This window comes from Orycteropus afer, unplaced genomic scaffold, assembly GCF_000298275.1.
Source record: "Orycteropus afer afer isolate SDZICR_OR568_19922 unplaced genomic scaffold, OryAfe1.0 scaffold00041, whole genome shotgun sequence".
NCBI classification, from domain to species: domain Eukaryota; kingdom Metazoa; phylum Chordata; class Mammalia; order Tubulidentata; family Orycteropodidae; genus Orycteropus; species Orycteropus afer.
The window spans coordinates 7,389,377-7,404,849 of NW_006921628.1; the positions used below are offsets into that span (position 1 = coordinate 7,389,377).

Genomic DNA, 15,473 nt, shown 5'->3' on the forward strand with positions numbered 1-15,473 from the left:
TCCGGCTTGAACCTCTGGAAGTTCTCTATCAATATACTGCTGCAAACGTTTCTGAATTATCTTCAGTTAGATCTTACTTGCATGTGATATTAATGGTAATTGTTCTATAATTTCTACATTCTGTGGGATCACCTTTCTTTGGAATGGGCACAAATATTAATCTACTAAAATATTCTATCTTCTAGTTAATATCCTATAAAACCACACATAATATACTATATTCCAGTTTTACCCAAGAAATGAGACCTTTCCTGTTTTAGGGGAGAGGGAGAAAGGAGGCATTCATCTAGGTGACTACAAAAGATATAAAAACAAGTTAAGCACACACCCCTCAGTAACCTGATTTTGACAATCATCAGTCACTCAATTCCAATTTCCTTTCACTTAATCCTATGATATTTTTCTTACAAATATTTCAAAACATATATTTTTTAAACAAACATATATTTAGTTTTGGTAATAAATTTTCAATCCATGACCTTAACTGAATCTACACAAACCATTAAGAATCACAAAAGGTTTATAAATACAAAAATTAGCATGTAGACTTAAAAACTAACTTACTCATAAGGTACCAAAAGTTGATTCCTTAATAACATAATAAATGTAGCTGGTGTGTGAGGTATACGTACCTTTATTGCCTCAAAGTTCTCAGGAAAAAAAAGTACCCATTATCACAGACCTTTCTGTTGAAGTTCTGAAATTTGTGAATTTAAAAGATATGTGCTAGAGAAATTTGTTCTTTGTAGAAGAGTAACATCACCAACATATGTACTCTTCATGCATTCTACACTTAATTTCTTTAAAAAACAAATGTCAGCTGTAAACAAACACATCCATACATGCTTTTTTTAGGCAGTTCACTTTATTACAGCTTTCTTGATTTGACTTTAGAAACTGACAGCATCAAAATTGCATTTATCAAAGGGAAATTTTGAAGGTGCTTCCCAGTGTTACACACACAACAAACCTATGTTTTATGTCTAATTTAAACAATTAATAAACCCACTTGGATCTATATTATTGTTCACAGTATGTAATATATGCAAAGCAAATTTGTTGAAAACCCCTATTAAATACCTTCAAGAATCAAAAATAACACACACAATTACGTATTTTATCATTTTATTAGGAATAATTCCAAATGAGTTATGAATAAACTTATAAATTGAGTTTGGTGAGTTTTCAAAAAACTCTTAATGAAGACATATTCACCAATAATCAATAAAACGTCAGCAGAACTATTATACTGGGCCAAGAATCAGGCTGATACCAAAAGCAACATGCAACATAAAAAAGATAAAATATAAAGGAAGACAATCTGCCAAGTAATAAAAATCATCTCAATACAAACTCTTTGCAACCAGCACTGAATTAATTAGCTATCAATTCCAAACTATACCAAGGTTAAGTTTGGCTGATAAAGCCCAGGAGTCATTGGGGGGGGGCGGGGCGCTGGGTTGTTCCTGTCAGTGCAAGAGATTTGAATAGTGTTTTGGAGCATTTCCTTGGCTGACACAAGCAGTATCAGAAAATCTATTCTGCCAAGGGAGAGAAATAAATACAAATGGAATGCTATACTTCTAATCAGCAGATTGTCCCAGGAATGATCAAGGTATCAGAGTAAAGAAGCAAAGGGATAACTTTAAAACATGAGTTACTGTCTTTGTTGTGGGGTCAATAGACATTCAGAATGGAAATTGAGGAATTGGTTTATGTTTTGCTGTATATATTCTCAACAACAAAATAAATAAAATTTAGAAAAGAAAAACATTAAAATATCTTTTGGAACAAGGTGGAACATGCAGAATATAGTGCTAAAACCCAATTTCTATTTTTCACAGAAATTACTTGTTGTATGAAATTATAACAATTTTGTCTTAAAAAAAAAAAAAAAGACATTCAAAACAGATTTATTTAAAGGTGTCACATAACTATGACCAGGCATTTAGGCTTAAGGGAAGTAAAACTAAAAGAGGACACTTCTTTTTCCAAATTAAGAATTTCTTTAAAACCAAGTATATTGCTCAACAGCAACATTCCACTTGGTAAACAATAATTGGCAACAAAGTAAGTTTAAACGCTGTAATAGTCTGCCCAAAACCAGTCCCATATACTGTTTAATAACCAAGATGCAAACTAATTTTGTTGTAACAAGCCTAGACCAATTTTATCAAATATGTCCTTGGTTAGTTATCCAGTTTCATTTAACGTTTTGAAAGCTCATTTGACAGCCAGTCAAGTCCCTCATACAGACCAGTTCCTTGTGTAGCACAAGTGGCTTGAACATACCACTGTAAAGAAAAGGCAACAAGAAAATATTTGATTAACAAGGTTATGTATGACAACAGCGTTTAAAATTTTTCTTTTTCAAATACTTTATTGTGTTTTAGGTGAAAGTTTACACGGCAAATTAGATTTTCATTCAACAATTTATACACAAATTGTTCCATTGACACTGGTTACAATCCCTGCAACGGGTCAGCACCCTCACCATTTCTACCTCATTTTCATCCATCCAGTTTCCCTGCTGTCTTTGCCTTGTCATCTTTGCTTTTGGGTAAATGTTGACTGTTTGGTCTCATATAATTGATTATTTACAGGGTAAACTTACTTAATCAGCAAATATAATATTTTCCCCAAATCCCATGTTACTGAGTCATCAATTTACCATAAATGCATAGGAAAATAGGAAAAAAATAATTTATACAGCTACAGGAATAAGCATGTGTAAACATGTTATAGTATAGTATCTCACTAACAATTTTACATTCAATGATTTAAGTTAACTGTAGATCACTCAAAAATTATCTACCCTTTATATTGGGCATCTTCTCAGACCTCTTGTTTCTCATTTTAAAATTTTCATATTTAATGCTATTCCTAGCTAAGCATTAGACTTAACCAATTATCCACTACGTTCATCTAAAGAGAACATTCATGGGAAAATTATAACTGATAAAACTACCCACTTAGTCCTTTTAATCTTCTTGTTGGCTATAAAACTAAACTGAAAGTAGAAAAGGCAAAATTTTGAAAGAATAGGAGGATCATTACTATCAGGGCAAGATTTTCAGATAATTTTACTATCTTTAGTATCATGTATTCTAAACATGAAATTCTAAAAATCTCTAAATACAAGAATGAATGAATGAATTTTTATCTTTAATAACTATAAAATGCCATAAAAATTTTTAAGTAACAAGAAAGGAACTAAAAAGCAACCTAATGACTTTCAAGAGATAACTTCTTTTTATTTTTTCACTGAAGTTTTATTTTGCCTTAAAATAGAGATCTTACTTTATGTTGTAAGGTCACTGTATGTATACCATGGTGCCAAATCAGTATTTGAGCAACAAACACCCAGTAATCTAGAAGGCTGGGGAAAGGCATGAATTCGTACTTTCACAGCATGGAAAATTGATCATTTACAGTTTTACCTTCTTTAAATCAGCCTCGGACATTTAAGTCTACTCTGTTTTATTGTCACAGCACAGTATTTACCTTGTTGACAAGTTAATGCAAAATTATCATAAAGCACATGACAGACACACTTATCATTTACTTATATATAAAACAGTATTATGAATGCTTCTTGTCAATACTCAAATCACTGATCTAAAATAAGCTGAGAACAACTACAACATTTATCATCTTATATTCCAAATTATCTCAGAATTTTGTTTAATGTTGTAATTAAAAAAACCACCAAACCAAACCCACTGCTACCATATCAATTCCAACTCATAGCAACCCCCACTGGCTTTCCAAGGTGGTAAATCTTTACAGAAGTAGATTGCCCAGTCTTGCTTCCACAGAGTAGCTGGAGGGTTATAATTATGGGTTTCTCCAAAAACTTTTAATGTTAACATGCACAGAAACAACACTAAACATTATCTAAAAAATGGTTGTGAAACACTGGACCCTTAACAAGCAAATTATAAAGTATTTTTTGTACAGTTATCCAAAATTAATAATTAAGAATATCAATAGTCTTTAGATATTCTAAATCTTCCACAGTGCAGTTTTCCACATTGTTATCAGTACTATACCTTCTGAGGATAAAGTTAACAACCCTGAAATAAAATCTGACATGACTCATTTTTATGTAAACAAGTATTTTTTTTTTAAATCACGTTATTTATTATCTGTTCAAGTGGTATAACTAGTTTAGAAATAAATGTTCAAACTGAATACTAGGTTAATGTAAGTTTCCAAATACTTACTGTTCTGTTACGAAGAGACTGAAGACCTAATTTATCTGTCATTTCACTGATGGCCATAGCATTTGGCAAGTCCTGTTTGTTTGCAAAAAGCAGCAGCACTGCATCTCGCAACTCTTCTTCCTCAAGCTGGAAAAAAAAGCTGAAGTATTAGCAACTAATCCAACTGGAATCCAATTATTGTAACTAACTGAGTGAAATACCATCTTCCTACATATACCCTTTATTCATCATCGAATACATGGTAAAACATCAAACTAATTCTCTACATAAAGGTTCAGGTAGTCTTTATAACTGAAATCCTATATCCTTCTGTCTTTTATATCTAGTGCAAACAATCATGCACAGACAAGTAAAGTGAAACTTTCTCAAGCCAACCATGCTGTATTCCCTTAATGTAAACCATACTTCAGCCTTCTTAATGATCCCAAAGGTCAAGACTGACAAGGACAAAAAGTACATATGGAGATAAACTATCCTAAAACAGATCTAATGGTGTTAGTAGTACAGGTATTTAGATGATTCTTTTTGGACTTTCATCCTTTCCAAATAGCTAGACCAGATTAACAGTGGAACAAAATCCCAATTTTAGGGTGTGAGTCCTAGTGGCAAGGTGGTTAAAGCCACTAACTGAAAGTCAGCAGTTCTACCAGCTACTCCATAGGATAAAGATTTAGCAATTTGCTTCCTTATAGAAACCCTATGGGGTAATTCTACTCTGTTCTATAGACTGAGTCACTGTGAGCTTGAATAGCCTCAACAACGAGTTTGGTTTTTTTTTTCAGTTCAGCAACATTAAGAAAAATGTAATAACAGTACCAGGTGTGGAAAAGGGTAGGAAAGAAGTGCTAATATGATACAACATGTATGAGCTTTGAAAAATTATGCTAAGTGGAAACAGTCAGTTGTAAAAGACCAAATATTTTATGATTCCATTTATATGAAATATCCAGAACAGGCAAACCATAGAGACATAAAATAGATTAGTAGTTGCTGGGAACTGGAAGGGAAAGGAGTAGTAAGTGACTGCTAATGGTTATTGGGAAGCTCCGATAGCATAGTGCCTAAGGCACCTGACTGCTAACCAGAAGGCTGGCAGTTCAAACCCAACAGCCACTCCTCAGAAGGTAGGTCGGGCAATCTACTTCCTTAGTAATACCGCCTCAGAAACCCAAGGAGGGGTCACTGGGAGTCAGGTCTGACGCATATAACAACAATAACAATAACAATGGTCACAGGGTTTCTTTTGGAGGAGATAAAAAGCTCTAAGCTCTGGTAGCATAGTGGCTAAGATACTTGCCTGCTAACCAGAAGGCTGGCGGTTCAAACCCACCAGCCATTCCTCGGAAGGAAGGTTGGGCAATCCTACTTCCGTAGTGATACTGCCTCGGAAACCCAAGGAGGGGTCGCTATGAGTCAGGGCTGACTCGACGGCACATAACAACAACAACAAGACTAAATTTTAGTGCTGATTGTATAATATTATAAATATACCAAAATCACTGACTTACGTATTTTTAATGGGTATATTTTAAGGTTATGTGAATTTTTTAGTTGGTAACATTTGTTTCATTATGGAAAAAAAAAAAAAAAAAAAAACACTGGTGATTTAATTATTTATATAATTAAACTAAAAGTTTTAAAAGCTGCACATTAGCCTTTAGGGCAGTGAATGAGAATTTAAAAAGAGTTCATTTCGGTTAATACTTATTGGCTACAAGTTTGAAACCATGATAAAGTTCTTTTGAAAGGGTTCCTCAACAATTTTCCTCCTCTCAGGACTTTTAACAATATGAATATAAAATAACAATATGAATATGAAAATAAGTACTATTAAGTACAACTGCTTAGAATGGTTGCTATTACAAAATATTTCTGAAGTCACTGTAGGCATAGCTTAGAGAAATGCAATCTGTTAATCTTGGGGGGAAAAGTAACAACTTCAAAACGACAGATTTTGTATCTACACGATAAAGGTCTTAACCAAAGACTCAACCCAAGATATGCATCAAAATCACCCACGGAGCATTCTAAAAAGTAACTAAGATTTCTTCCCAACTTACTCAGCTATATTCTTCCATGTGTTTTCAAAACATGTCTGGAATAGATTTTTATGTACATTTCTAAGAAACCCATAAGTAGTAATTTCCCTTCAAGATTCTTCCTAAATCTCAAAAACAGTCATATATGTAATCTAGTCATAGCTTAAATGTACCAAACACCAACACCACCACTGTGAACCAGGAAAACACCTTGGAAATGATTTTTTTTTTTTTAATTGTGATTTGGGTGAAAATTTACAGAGCAAATACACTTTCCATATAGCAGTTCACATACACTTTTGTCTCATGACATTGACCACAATTTACCGCAATGCAACAGCTCCCCTCCCACTTCCTTCCGACAGTTACCTCTTTGGAAATGTTATTAATTTCAAATATAGCCTTACCATTTTTTGCAGCTCATCTGCTCCTTCCTGAATTCGTTCACGATCATTGCTATCTACCACAAAAATAAGACCCTAGGGGAAAATTGTTTCAATAAATTAAACAGTTAAATTTAAAAGACTCATTCAATACGTAAATAAGTATGTGGTGGTCGTGTTGTTATGCGCCGCTGAGTTGGACCTGACTCACAGCGACCCCTCCGTGGGTTTCTGAGGCAGTATCACTACGGAAGTAGATTGCCCCATCTTCCTTCCGAGGAGTGGCTAGTGGGTTTGAACCACCAACCTTATGGTTAGTAGTCAAGTGCCTTAGGCACTATGCTACCAGAGCTCCCGAAAATAAGTACAGGCAACAAAATTATATCAAGGGTCAGAAGCAGGGGGAAAAAAAGTCTCCGTTAAAGGAAAAAAAAAAAGAACAAGGCTCTAAAAATTGATTCAAGCACTTCAAGCACTTTTTGTCATTTTAACTTATTAATGCTACTTCAAATCTAAAAATACTTTACTCTTAGACAACTGTCAACTATGCTAAGGAATCAATTTTATCGTTTTCTCTAGTACATTTAAGTGCAGGAAAGTTTAAGTAGCAAAATAGCCACAAGGTGGAGACAAAAGGAAAAATAAAAGTTCCTCAAGAATCTTGAACTTACTAACTAAATTAGTTTATTTACTCAAAGGCATGCATAAAGTGCAAACGAAATAAAATAAAAAAGAAGGGGGACTACAGTAGTTTGTATATGCTTATCAGGAAAAGAATAGATAGCCTCGATTCAGAAAGTTGCCTGCCTACTCTAGAACCAGAGGAAGTCTTAAGCAAAATATAACAAGGAAAATTCAAAGTTCATTTGCTCAATTTATTTAACAAATTCTTAACAAAAAGGAAGATAGTAGGAATTTTTAAAGATACTCAAATATTAGAATTCTATACTTTAAAAGAAATGAAGCTGGGAAGGAATTATATTAATAAGACTTCTAAAACCTTTCAAATGGAAAAGTATAAATTTTAAGCTAGAGGGAAAATTCATTTTATAAGCCTTATTAAAATATAAACTATAAACATTAAAACGGATTACTTTAAATATTCTTCATAAAACTCTTAACCCCTAAAGTACTTTTGTCATTTGTCATTCTACCACAAAATGTCTTGTGTTATAACTTATGTATGTAACCAACTATATTAAATCTAATGAGGGCAAAAAACTATCCTACACTATTTTCTATTTACCCTTCAGTACTACCACACAGTACTGGACTTGCACCTCATACTTATTTTAGGCTAGAGAGTCATTAAATGGCATTAATATCCTTTGGTCTGGACAAATTTCACATACATTTCCTCTTTCTCTGTAGAAACGATCATTTTAAACATTCTGTTCTTTGAGAGAATTTTTGGTACTTTGAAAGCCAAAGTGTGTGCTGGAGAGTTAGACCCAAATGCAAATCTTGGCACTCTTATTACTATTATAAGTTATCTAACCCCTGAACCTGCAACCTCTTCTAAAATAAAATTAATACCATTAACCTTATAAGACTATTAAAGGATAAATGTAATCATGGAGGTATAAAAGGATGTAGCAGCATGTTTCACATATGTTTTATCTCCTTTCCCAAAAGTTCTTTTAAGAACCTACACCCTATAAGAAGTAATATCTCTGTAAATTTATCTTGGCTCATAACATTTCCTTTTTACTGTTTAAAAATGCAAATCTTGTTATCAGTCCTAAAGTAGTATTATTGAGAGAAAATAATTTAGAATTAAACTCCAAATTTTTTCCTTCCTAAGACAGCCCAGAATCAAAAAGCTAACATTCTAGAGAAATTGACTATTATAAGACAAAAATTAAAGGCCGAACATTTACTTACTTATACAGAACAGCAAAATAACTGGAATTATCTAACAAAGGAGAGGAATTTACCACTAGAGGCATTGTGTCCTGGATTGCTAATATAAATTAGAAACATGATTAATGGCTATAATCAGTTTCTTTTAAATTTTATAGCTAGAAGAACAGATTAGGAATGCTGGAAAAGCTAGCTAAGAGCTTATCTATCAGATAACAAAATTCTCCTCAGTGGGCCTAACTCTCAAGAAAGTACTTGGGCTTTGATTCTAAGGTGGTCCAGAGGGCCAGGAATGGTTCTAATCTCAAGAACTGAAATAAATTACAAAGTAATGCCAACCCACATACAGTGGACCCCACCACCACCCAAATAAACACTATACATATATATAACACACACACACACTTACACATATATATACACATTTATAAAAGAAAGACATTTTTTTTACAAGGAGCTCTGGTGGCACAGTGACTAAGGCATATGACTGCTAACTAGAAGGTTGGCGGTTCAAACCCACCAGCCACTCTGTGGAAGGAAGAAGGGGCTATACACTTCCGTAAAAATTTACTGCTTCAGAAACCCAATGAGGGTCGCTATGAGTCAGAATTGACTTGATGGCAGTGGTTTTTCTTGCATTACATTTTATACATATATATAAACTTTAGAACATAAAACAAAGTTATAAAAAAAAATGCACAGAATTCCTTACCTGGGTATTTTGGAAGTAATGCCTCCAGAGAGGCCTAATTCTATCTTGACCACCAACATCCCATACCGTGAAACAAATGTTCTTGTATTCTACTGTTTCCACGTTAAAACCTTTAAAAAAAAACAAAAAAATGACCACTGTGCAGTTAAAATGCCAGTAAGAAAATAAACCTCTTTATTGTGAAATTCTTTTACAACTGTTTTTAAAATCCTGCTAGTTATTCAAGGAGCTCTGGTGGCATAGTGCCTAAGGCATTTGACTGCCAACCACAAGGCTGATAGTTCAAATCTACCAGCCATTCCTCAGAAGGAAGGTTGGGCAATCTACTTCTGTAGAGATACCACCTCAGAAACCCACGGAAGGGTTGCTATGAGTTGGAACCAACTCGACAGCAGTGAGTTTGGGGATTTTTTTGGCCAGTTTTTCAACAAATTAAAAAATAAAAGTTTCAAAAACTAAATTTTTCAACATAAAATTCTATTTTATTTCACTTTACAATATATTATTATGACATAAATAAAAGTCATTTGTCAACTTTCTTACCAATAGTAGGAATGGTGGTGACTATCTCTCCTAACTTCAGTTTATACAAAATCGTTGTCTTGCCAGCAGCATCCAAACCAACTAGGAGTAGATAACAACATTTTAGATTTTAAATCTTGACCAAAAGCACACACTAAGAAATAATCTTACAACAAATTTATAGTTTGAAAGTAAAAGCTGGCTGCAAGGCACAAATATAGTTAGGAATATAAGTACCTCACTTCTGATTTCCAGACAAAAAAGCAAAACTTCCTACAGAGAGCCCTTCTGTTTTTCTTTTAGACTTACAGACATATATTAGTGCAGAAATAAAGATACCTGGCTGGCTCAGACTCTTGTCTCTAGCTTTGCCAAAACTAGCTGAATGCCTTTAAGCAGGTTACTTAGGAAACAAGCCAGAAAAATTAGTCATAAAGTAAAGGGATTGAATCAGATAATCAAAGATGTCTTCCAACTCAAGTCCTTATTAACTTTATGAACTTCCTTTTTTTTTTTTTTTTAAATTGTGATTTGGGTGAAAGCTTAAAGAGCAAATTCACTTTCCATACAGCAGTTCACACACACGTTGTCTTACAACATTGAGTACAATTTACCCCAATGCAACAACTCCCCTCCTTCTTCCTCCCGATAGTTACCTCTTCCCTGTGTCCATCCCTCCATGCACTAGCTATCTTCCTGTGCATAAACAGCCCTTCTTTCTCCCATGATTGTTTTCCCCAAGGAGTATATCTACCTCAGGTACATGGTTCAACTCCTATGCCTATCTTTTGTTTGGCTGGAAGCCACAGGTCTGGGTTCAATTCCAGACCTGAAGGGCAGCTAGGGGCCATAGACTCAGAGATTCCACCAGGCTCAAGGGAATCTCTTGTAGTACCCAAACCAGCTTTCTTTTGCTTCAACTTCAGAGATGCAGAGATTCCCTTGCGCTCATGAAGACCACCCAACTAATAAGGTACCTTGGCCACCTAGGCTCCACTGTTTCCCTGTTCTCACTTCCCTCCCCTAATCGTTGCAACCCAGCCTGTCTTACAGGTCCCAGAACACCAGATGCCAAACATGTCCAGCCGACCCCTGGGAGTCGACATCTATAGAAGCCTCTTCTTCGAGGACCTCTACATACTACAAATCACCAACCAGGAAAAACAACCCAGCATCTCTGAAGTTGAAGCAAAAGAAAACTGGTGTTGGTACTACAAGAGACAAACTCCAGTGCGTGTATAGACTGGAAGGCCCCGCTTCCAAAGACGCCACGCCCCTCACCAGCAGGAAGCAGCTCCCAAAGATTGACCTTCGCCCCTTTTCCCACAAAAGCGGGCCCCCTTTTATTTTTCCTTTTAAAAAACCAAAGAGGGGGGAATGTTAGAGATATGCCACGCCATCTTGCGTGGCTCTTCTGGGTTCTTCTTCATTCCCTGCTGCCCCACCCAAGGTCATAAGTCAGTTAAAGGAAGTCGAAACTGAGCTTCCTGCAAGGTGCGAATTTTAAAAGGCAACATAGCCTCTGATAGCTTAAGACCTCTTCCCCCAGCTCTGATGTACAACCTCCTAACCCCAGGTGTATATAAGACCACCCTCTCCCCTCCTCTTCTTCCTCTCTTCTCTTCTCCTTCTTCTGTCCTTCCTCAGTGCAGGCACCCTTTCGCCTCTTTAATAAAATCTCCTGTCGGGTACCCTGGTGTGTGGCATGGTCGTTGAGTGCTGATGGAGCTCTAACATGGTACCATCTAGTTCTTCTGATTTCATAGTCATACAGGCTGAGGATCGCATGGTGTACCAGTCATGAGGACTAATTGTTTCAATGAATCTTTGGTTTTCTTCATTCTTCTTTGCTCTAGATGAGCAGAGACCCATCATTGCATCTAGATGGCTGCTCGCCAAAGTAGGAGGTGGAACAATGTTTTGTGTAGTATGTTATGTCAAATGAGCTTGATGTCCCCTGAGACTACGGTCTTGAGCCCACAGGTTCAACTACTCGCTCCCTCTGGGTAATTTGAACTGCCATTTTCAAAAACACAAATTAGAAACTCCATCAGAGAACACATAAGTGAATAGAGAATTGTCTTGTGTGGTGGCATAATGGATAAGGCACTTGACTACTAACTGGAAGGTCAGCGGTTCAAACCCACCAGCTGCTCGGTAGAAGGAAAATGGGATGATCTAATTCCATACAGATTTATGTCCTCAGAAACCCAATGGGGGTCACGATGAGTTGGAAATGACTCGATGGCATTGAGGTTTTTTTTGTTTTTTTTTTTTTTTTTATGATTAGTAAAGTCAATTTTTTTTAATTTAAAGAGCAAAGTTTGGGTTAAAATGTCTTGATGTTGGGGGAGGGGAGCACATGCTGTGAGTCAGGTTTGACTTGACAGCACATAACAACAGTCCCTTTATAATGATAATAAAGGAAGAAGCCAATTTTCTTGTTAACTGACATCAGCCCCCAACCCATGGAGACCCTTGCACAATGGGACAAAATGCAGCCCAGCCCTACACTAGCAGGCACTGTAATCCACAAGGTTTTCATTGGCTAATTTTTCAGAAGTAGATCACCAGGCCATTCTTCCTAGTCCATCTTAGTCTGACATCTCCTCTGAAACTTGTTCAGCATCAGGGCACCATGTAAGCCTTCACTGACAGAGGGGTAGCAGCTGTGCATAAGCTGCAAGGTAACATTACAGAGGAAAAAATTAAAAAAAAAAAAAAAAAAACCCAACCTCATTGGTGTCAATAGCAACCTCTCATTGGGTTTGCAAAGTGGTATCTCTACGGATGTTGATTGCCCAGTCTTCCTTCCAAGGAGTGGCTGGTGGGTTTGAACCCCCAACCTTCCAGTTAGCAGTTACATGCCCTGGGCACTACACCACCAGAGTAATATTAGCCCGATCTAAATCCATTTCAGCATCAAATGTAAAGAAATTAGCACACAAGTCTGGTTAATCTGGACTGTAAAAATGGCTCTATCATATTCATTTTCAATATAAGGCCTAGCATCTTAAAAGTAATCATTTGAGGCAAATATACAAGCAGGGAGGAATGTGTTTGTGAAAAATTCCACCAAAGAACAAGTATATCACTTTAACACAGTGACAATGAAAGTAAATGTTTAAATATAAATTAAATGAAAAGTATGAATCTCTCAAAACCTGCATATTCTATATATTGCTGGCTAAAGCCTTCATAAATAAAAGATCAAGATCTAATAAACTCATTAAATATATCACTGTCTTAGGAACAGCACATTTGACTGTCTCAATTTATGCTATCACAGATTTTGAAATCAGTTCAAATGAGTATTGATTTAAGCAAATGAACTTTCATAATACTTAAATAAAAACATTACTTAGCACATGAAACCAACGCTATTTTGTTAAAAGGAACTGAAATCACTGTTACTTATCTAATTTCCATTCCTCTGCGAGTGTTTTAACTTTTATCAGCTCCTCAAAAACACAATTAAGTCTCTAAGTAATTCATACTCCTTCCACCTGTATTAATAAACGCTGTCTGCTCTGTGCCCTACAAGAGAGCTTAGAGATCCCATCTTTGAGTGTGTGCTGCCATCTCTGAAGCCCTGCTTCAAAGAGACTGAAGTTCTTATACCTTATTTCTTGCCCTAATCAAATCTTCTTCCCCCACTTCTTCCTACTGAGAACCAGATTTATTCTTTCCAAAATATTACTACATTTTATTAGTCAAAGTGAGCTCACTCCAAACCTTCATTCATGGCCATAAGAAAAACTGTGACACCAAGTGTTATTTCTTTAGTATGAAACAGTATCAAAAAGATCAGAAAATGTAATCTTTTTGAAATACACAAACAAAATAGCTACCTTAAAGTTTGGCATCTGAAGGAAAAAATACAGAAAATCTGATGGCAGGGGAGAATCTTTTAATTGTTCTACAAAGCTAATTTTGATCAAATTTTTAAATGAACCAAAATTCACCCTTAAAGAAGTCCAAATATGATTAAGCCCAAGTCAAAACACTTGATAAAGGTTTTGGAGAACTATAGCACCCACAAGTCAACTGGATCTGCTGCTACCATTTGATCCCTATGATTTAGGAACAACTCCTACTTGTCCTTTATTTCTGTTTTTGCTCCTGGCCTAGTTTCTGATTCTAACTGCTTCTGGAAAGCCTATGTCTTCCTAGACATGGTGCCTATAGCATCTGCCCCTTAGTTTTTGTACCCCCCCACCCAAGTTAATGTGTTTATCGTCTAGTTAATGCTTTAGCCTCCCCTTCCCACCCACCCTCTAGTTAATGCTTTAGCCTCCCTTTCCCACCCACACCTGGTAACCATTCATTCATTTATTTATTCATTTATGTAAAGCCCTTTTCCTGACTTTTTACAACAGTAGTCTCATACAATATTTGTCCTTTTGTAATCGACTAACTTCATTCAGCATAATGGCCTCCAAGTTCATCCATGTTATGTTTTGCAGATTCATTCGTTAAAGTTGTGTGTATATACGTACCATAGTTTGCTGATCCGTTCCTCCAATGATGGGCATATTTAGGTTGCTTCCATCTTTTTGCTATTGTGAATAGTGCTACAATGAACATACAAAACCAACCAAATTCACCAGGGGTGGGAGGGGAGGGGAAGGAAAGGAACACTGCAATAATAAAAAAATAGTAATTAAAAAAAAAAAAACACAAAAAAAACCTACTCTTGGATCCGACTCTGACTCCAAGAAACCCTCACTGGGTTTTCAAGGCTGTAAATCTTTACGGAAATAGACTGCCTCATCTTCCTCCCATGGAGCGACTAGTGGGTTTGAACCACCAACCGTCTGGTTAGCAGCCAATGCCTTAACAACTATACCACCAGAGCTCCTTTAAATGGATGTGCATGCATCTGTGCATGTCACAGCTTTTATTTCTCTAGCATACTTGCGTAGTAGTGGGCCTACCTGCCCTTTAATACAGGGCTTTGTCATGGTCAATGAAGAGGAAAAAGAACAGCTCAGAAATTTTACAATTTGTTGATTCCTCATGGTAAACAGAACAGGAAAAATTACAGGTCAAAGCCCGAGAATATTAGACTCTGAAGAGACGTAGTAAGCCCCTTCAGAAGCCTGATCAATTACTGGCAGGGATGTAGAGAGCCACACCCACTCATCTGGTGCAGTCTGCCTCGTCTTTCAGCTTGGCACTATCATCTTTGAAGGCTGGCTTTAATGTTATGTAAATAGACCCTCACTTTGAAACGAATTAACACCTACTCAAAACAAATTCTTCATCACAATCACCTTTATTTGCTGCATACACAGCTTTTAAGTCACTGAAAAGGCTTTGAGTCTTTTACTGGACTAAGGTAAGGCTAAATAAGAACCCCATGCACCTGTTTTAACTCACCTACAAATTCTTAAAGACACAGTGAAATATGGCTATCATTTGTAATATGGGCAATGTCTGTAACTCCACAAAAGAAATGAAGAAATCCAAGCCAAATATTTAGGTTGTAGCAAAGTATCTATGATATTATCCAATTTTCTTTTAATGGAAATTTAATAACTGCTTCTATGGCTATTCCTTAGGTTCTTCTATATTGTTAGAATTTTTTTCCCCAATAAATATGTATCACTTTTTTTATTATTGTGATTTGAGTGAAGATTTACAGAGCAAATTCACTTTCCATACAGCAGTTCACATACACTTTGTCTCATGTCATTGACCACAGTTTACCACAATGCAACAGCTC

At 35.9% G+C, this 15,473-nt stretch overlaps 1 protein-coding gene across 1 annotated transcript in view; it reads right to left on the reverse strand.

Annotated features, from left to right (window-relative positions):
- Window positions 1-2,207: 2,207 nt before the first annotated feature.
- ARF4 (ADP ribosylation factor 4) overlaps window positions 2,208-15,473 on the reverse strand; it is a 21,390-nt gene continuing 8,124 nt past the window's right edge. The window contains exons 2-6 of the mRNA XM_007937266.2: window positions 9,767-9,847; window positions 9,224-9,333; window positions 6,673-6,744; window positions 4,227-4,352; window positions 2,208-2,294 (exon numbers count right to left, since the gene is read on the reverse strand). Coding sequence (XP_007935457.1) covers window positions 2,208-2,294; window positions 4,227-4,352; window positions 6,673-6,744; window positions 9,224-9,333; window positions 9,767-9,847 — 476 coding nt within the window. The remainder of the gene's footprint in view (window positions 2,295-4,226; window positions 4,353-6,672; window positions 6,745-9,223; window positions 9,334-9,766; window positions 9,848-15,473) is intronic.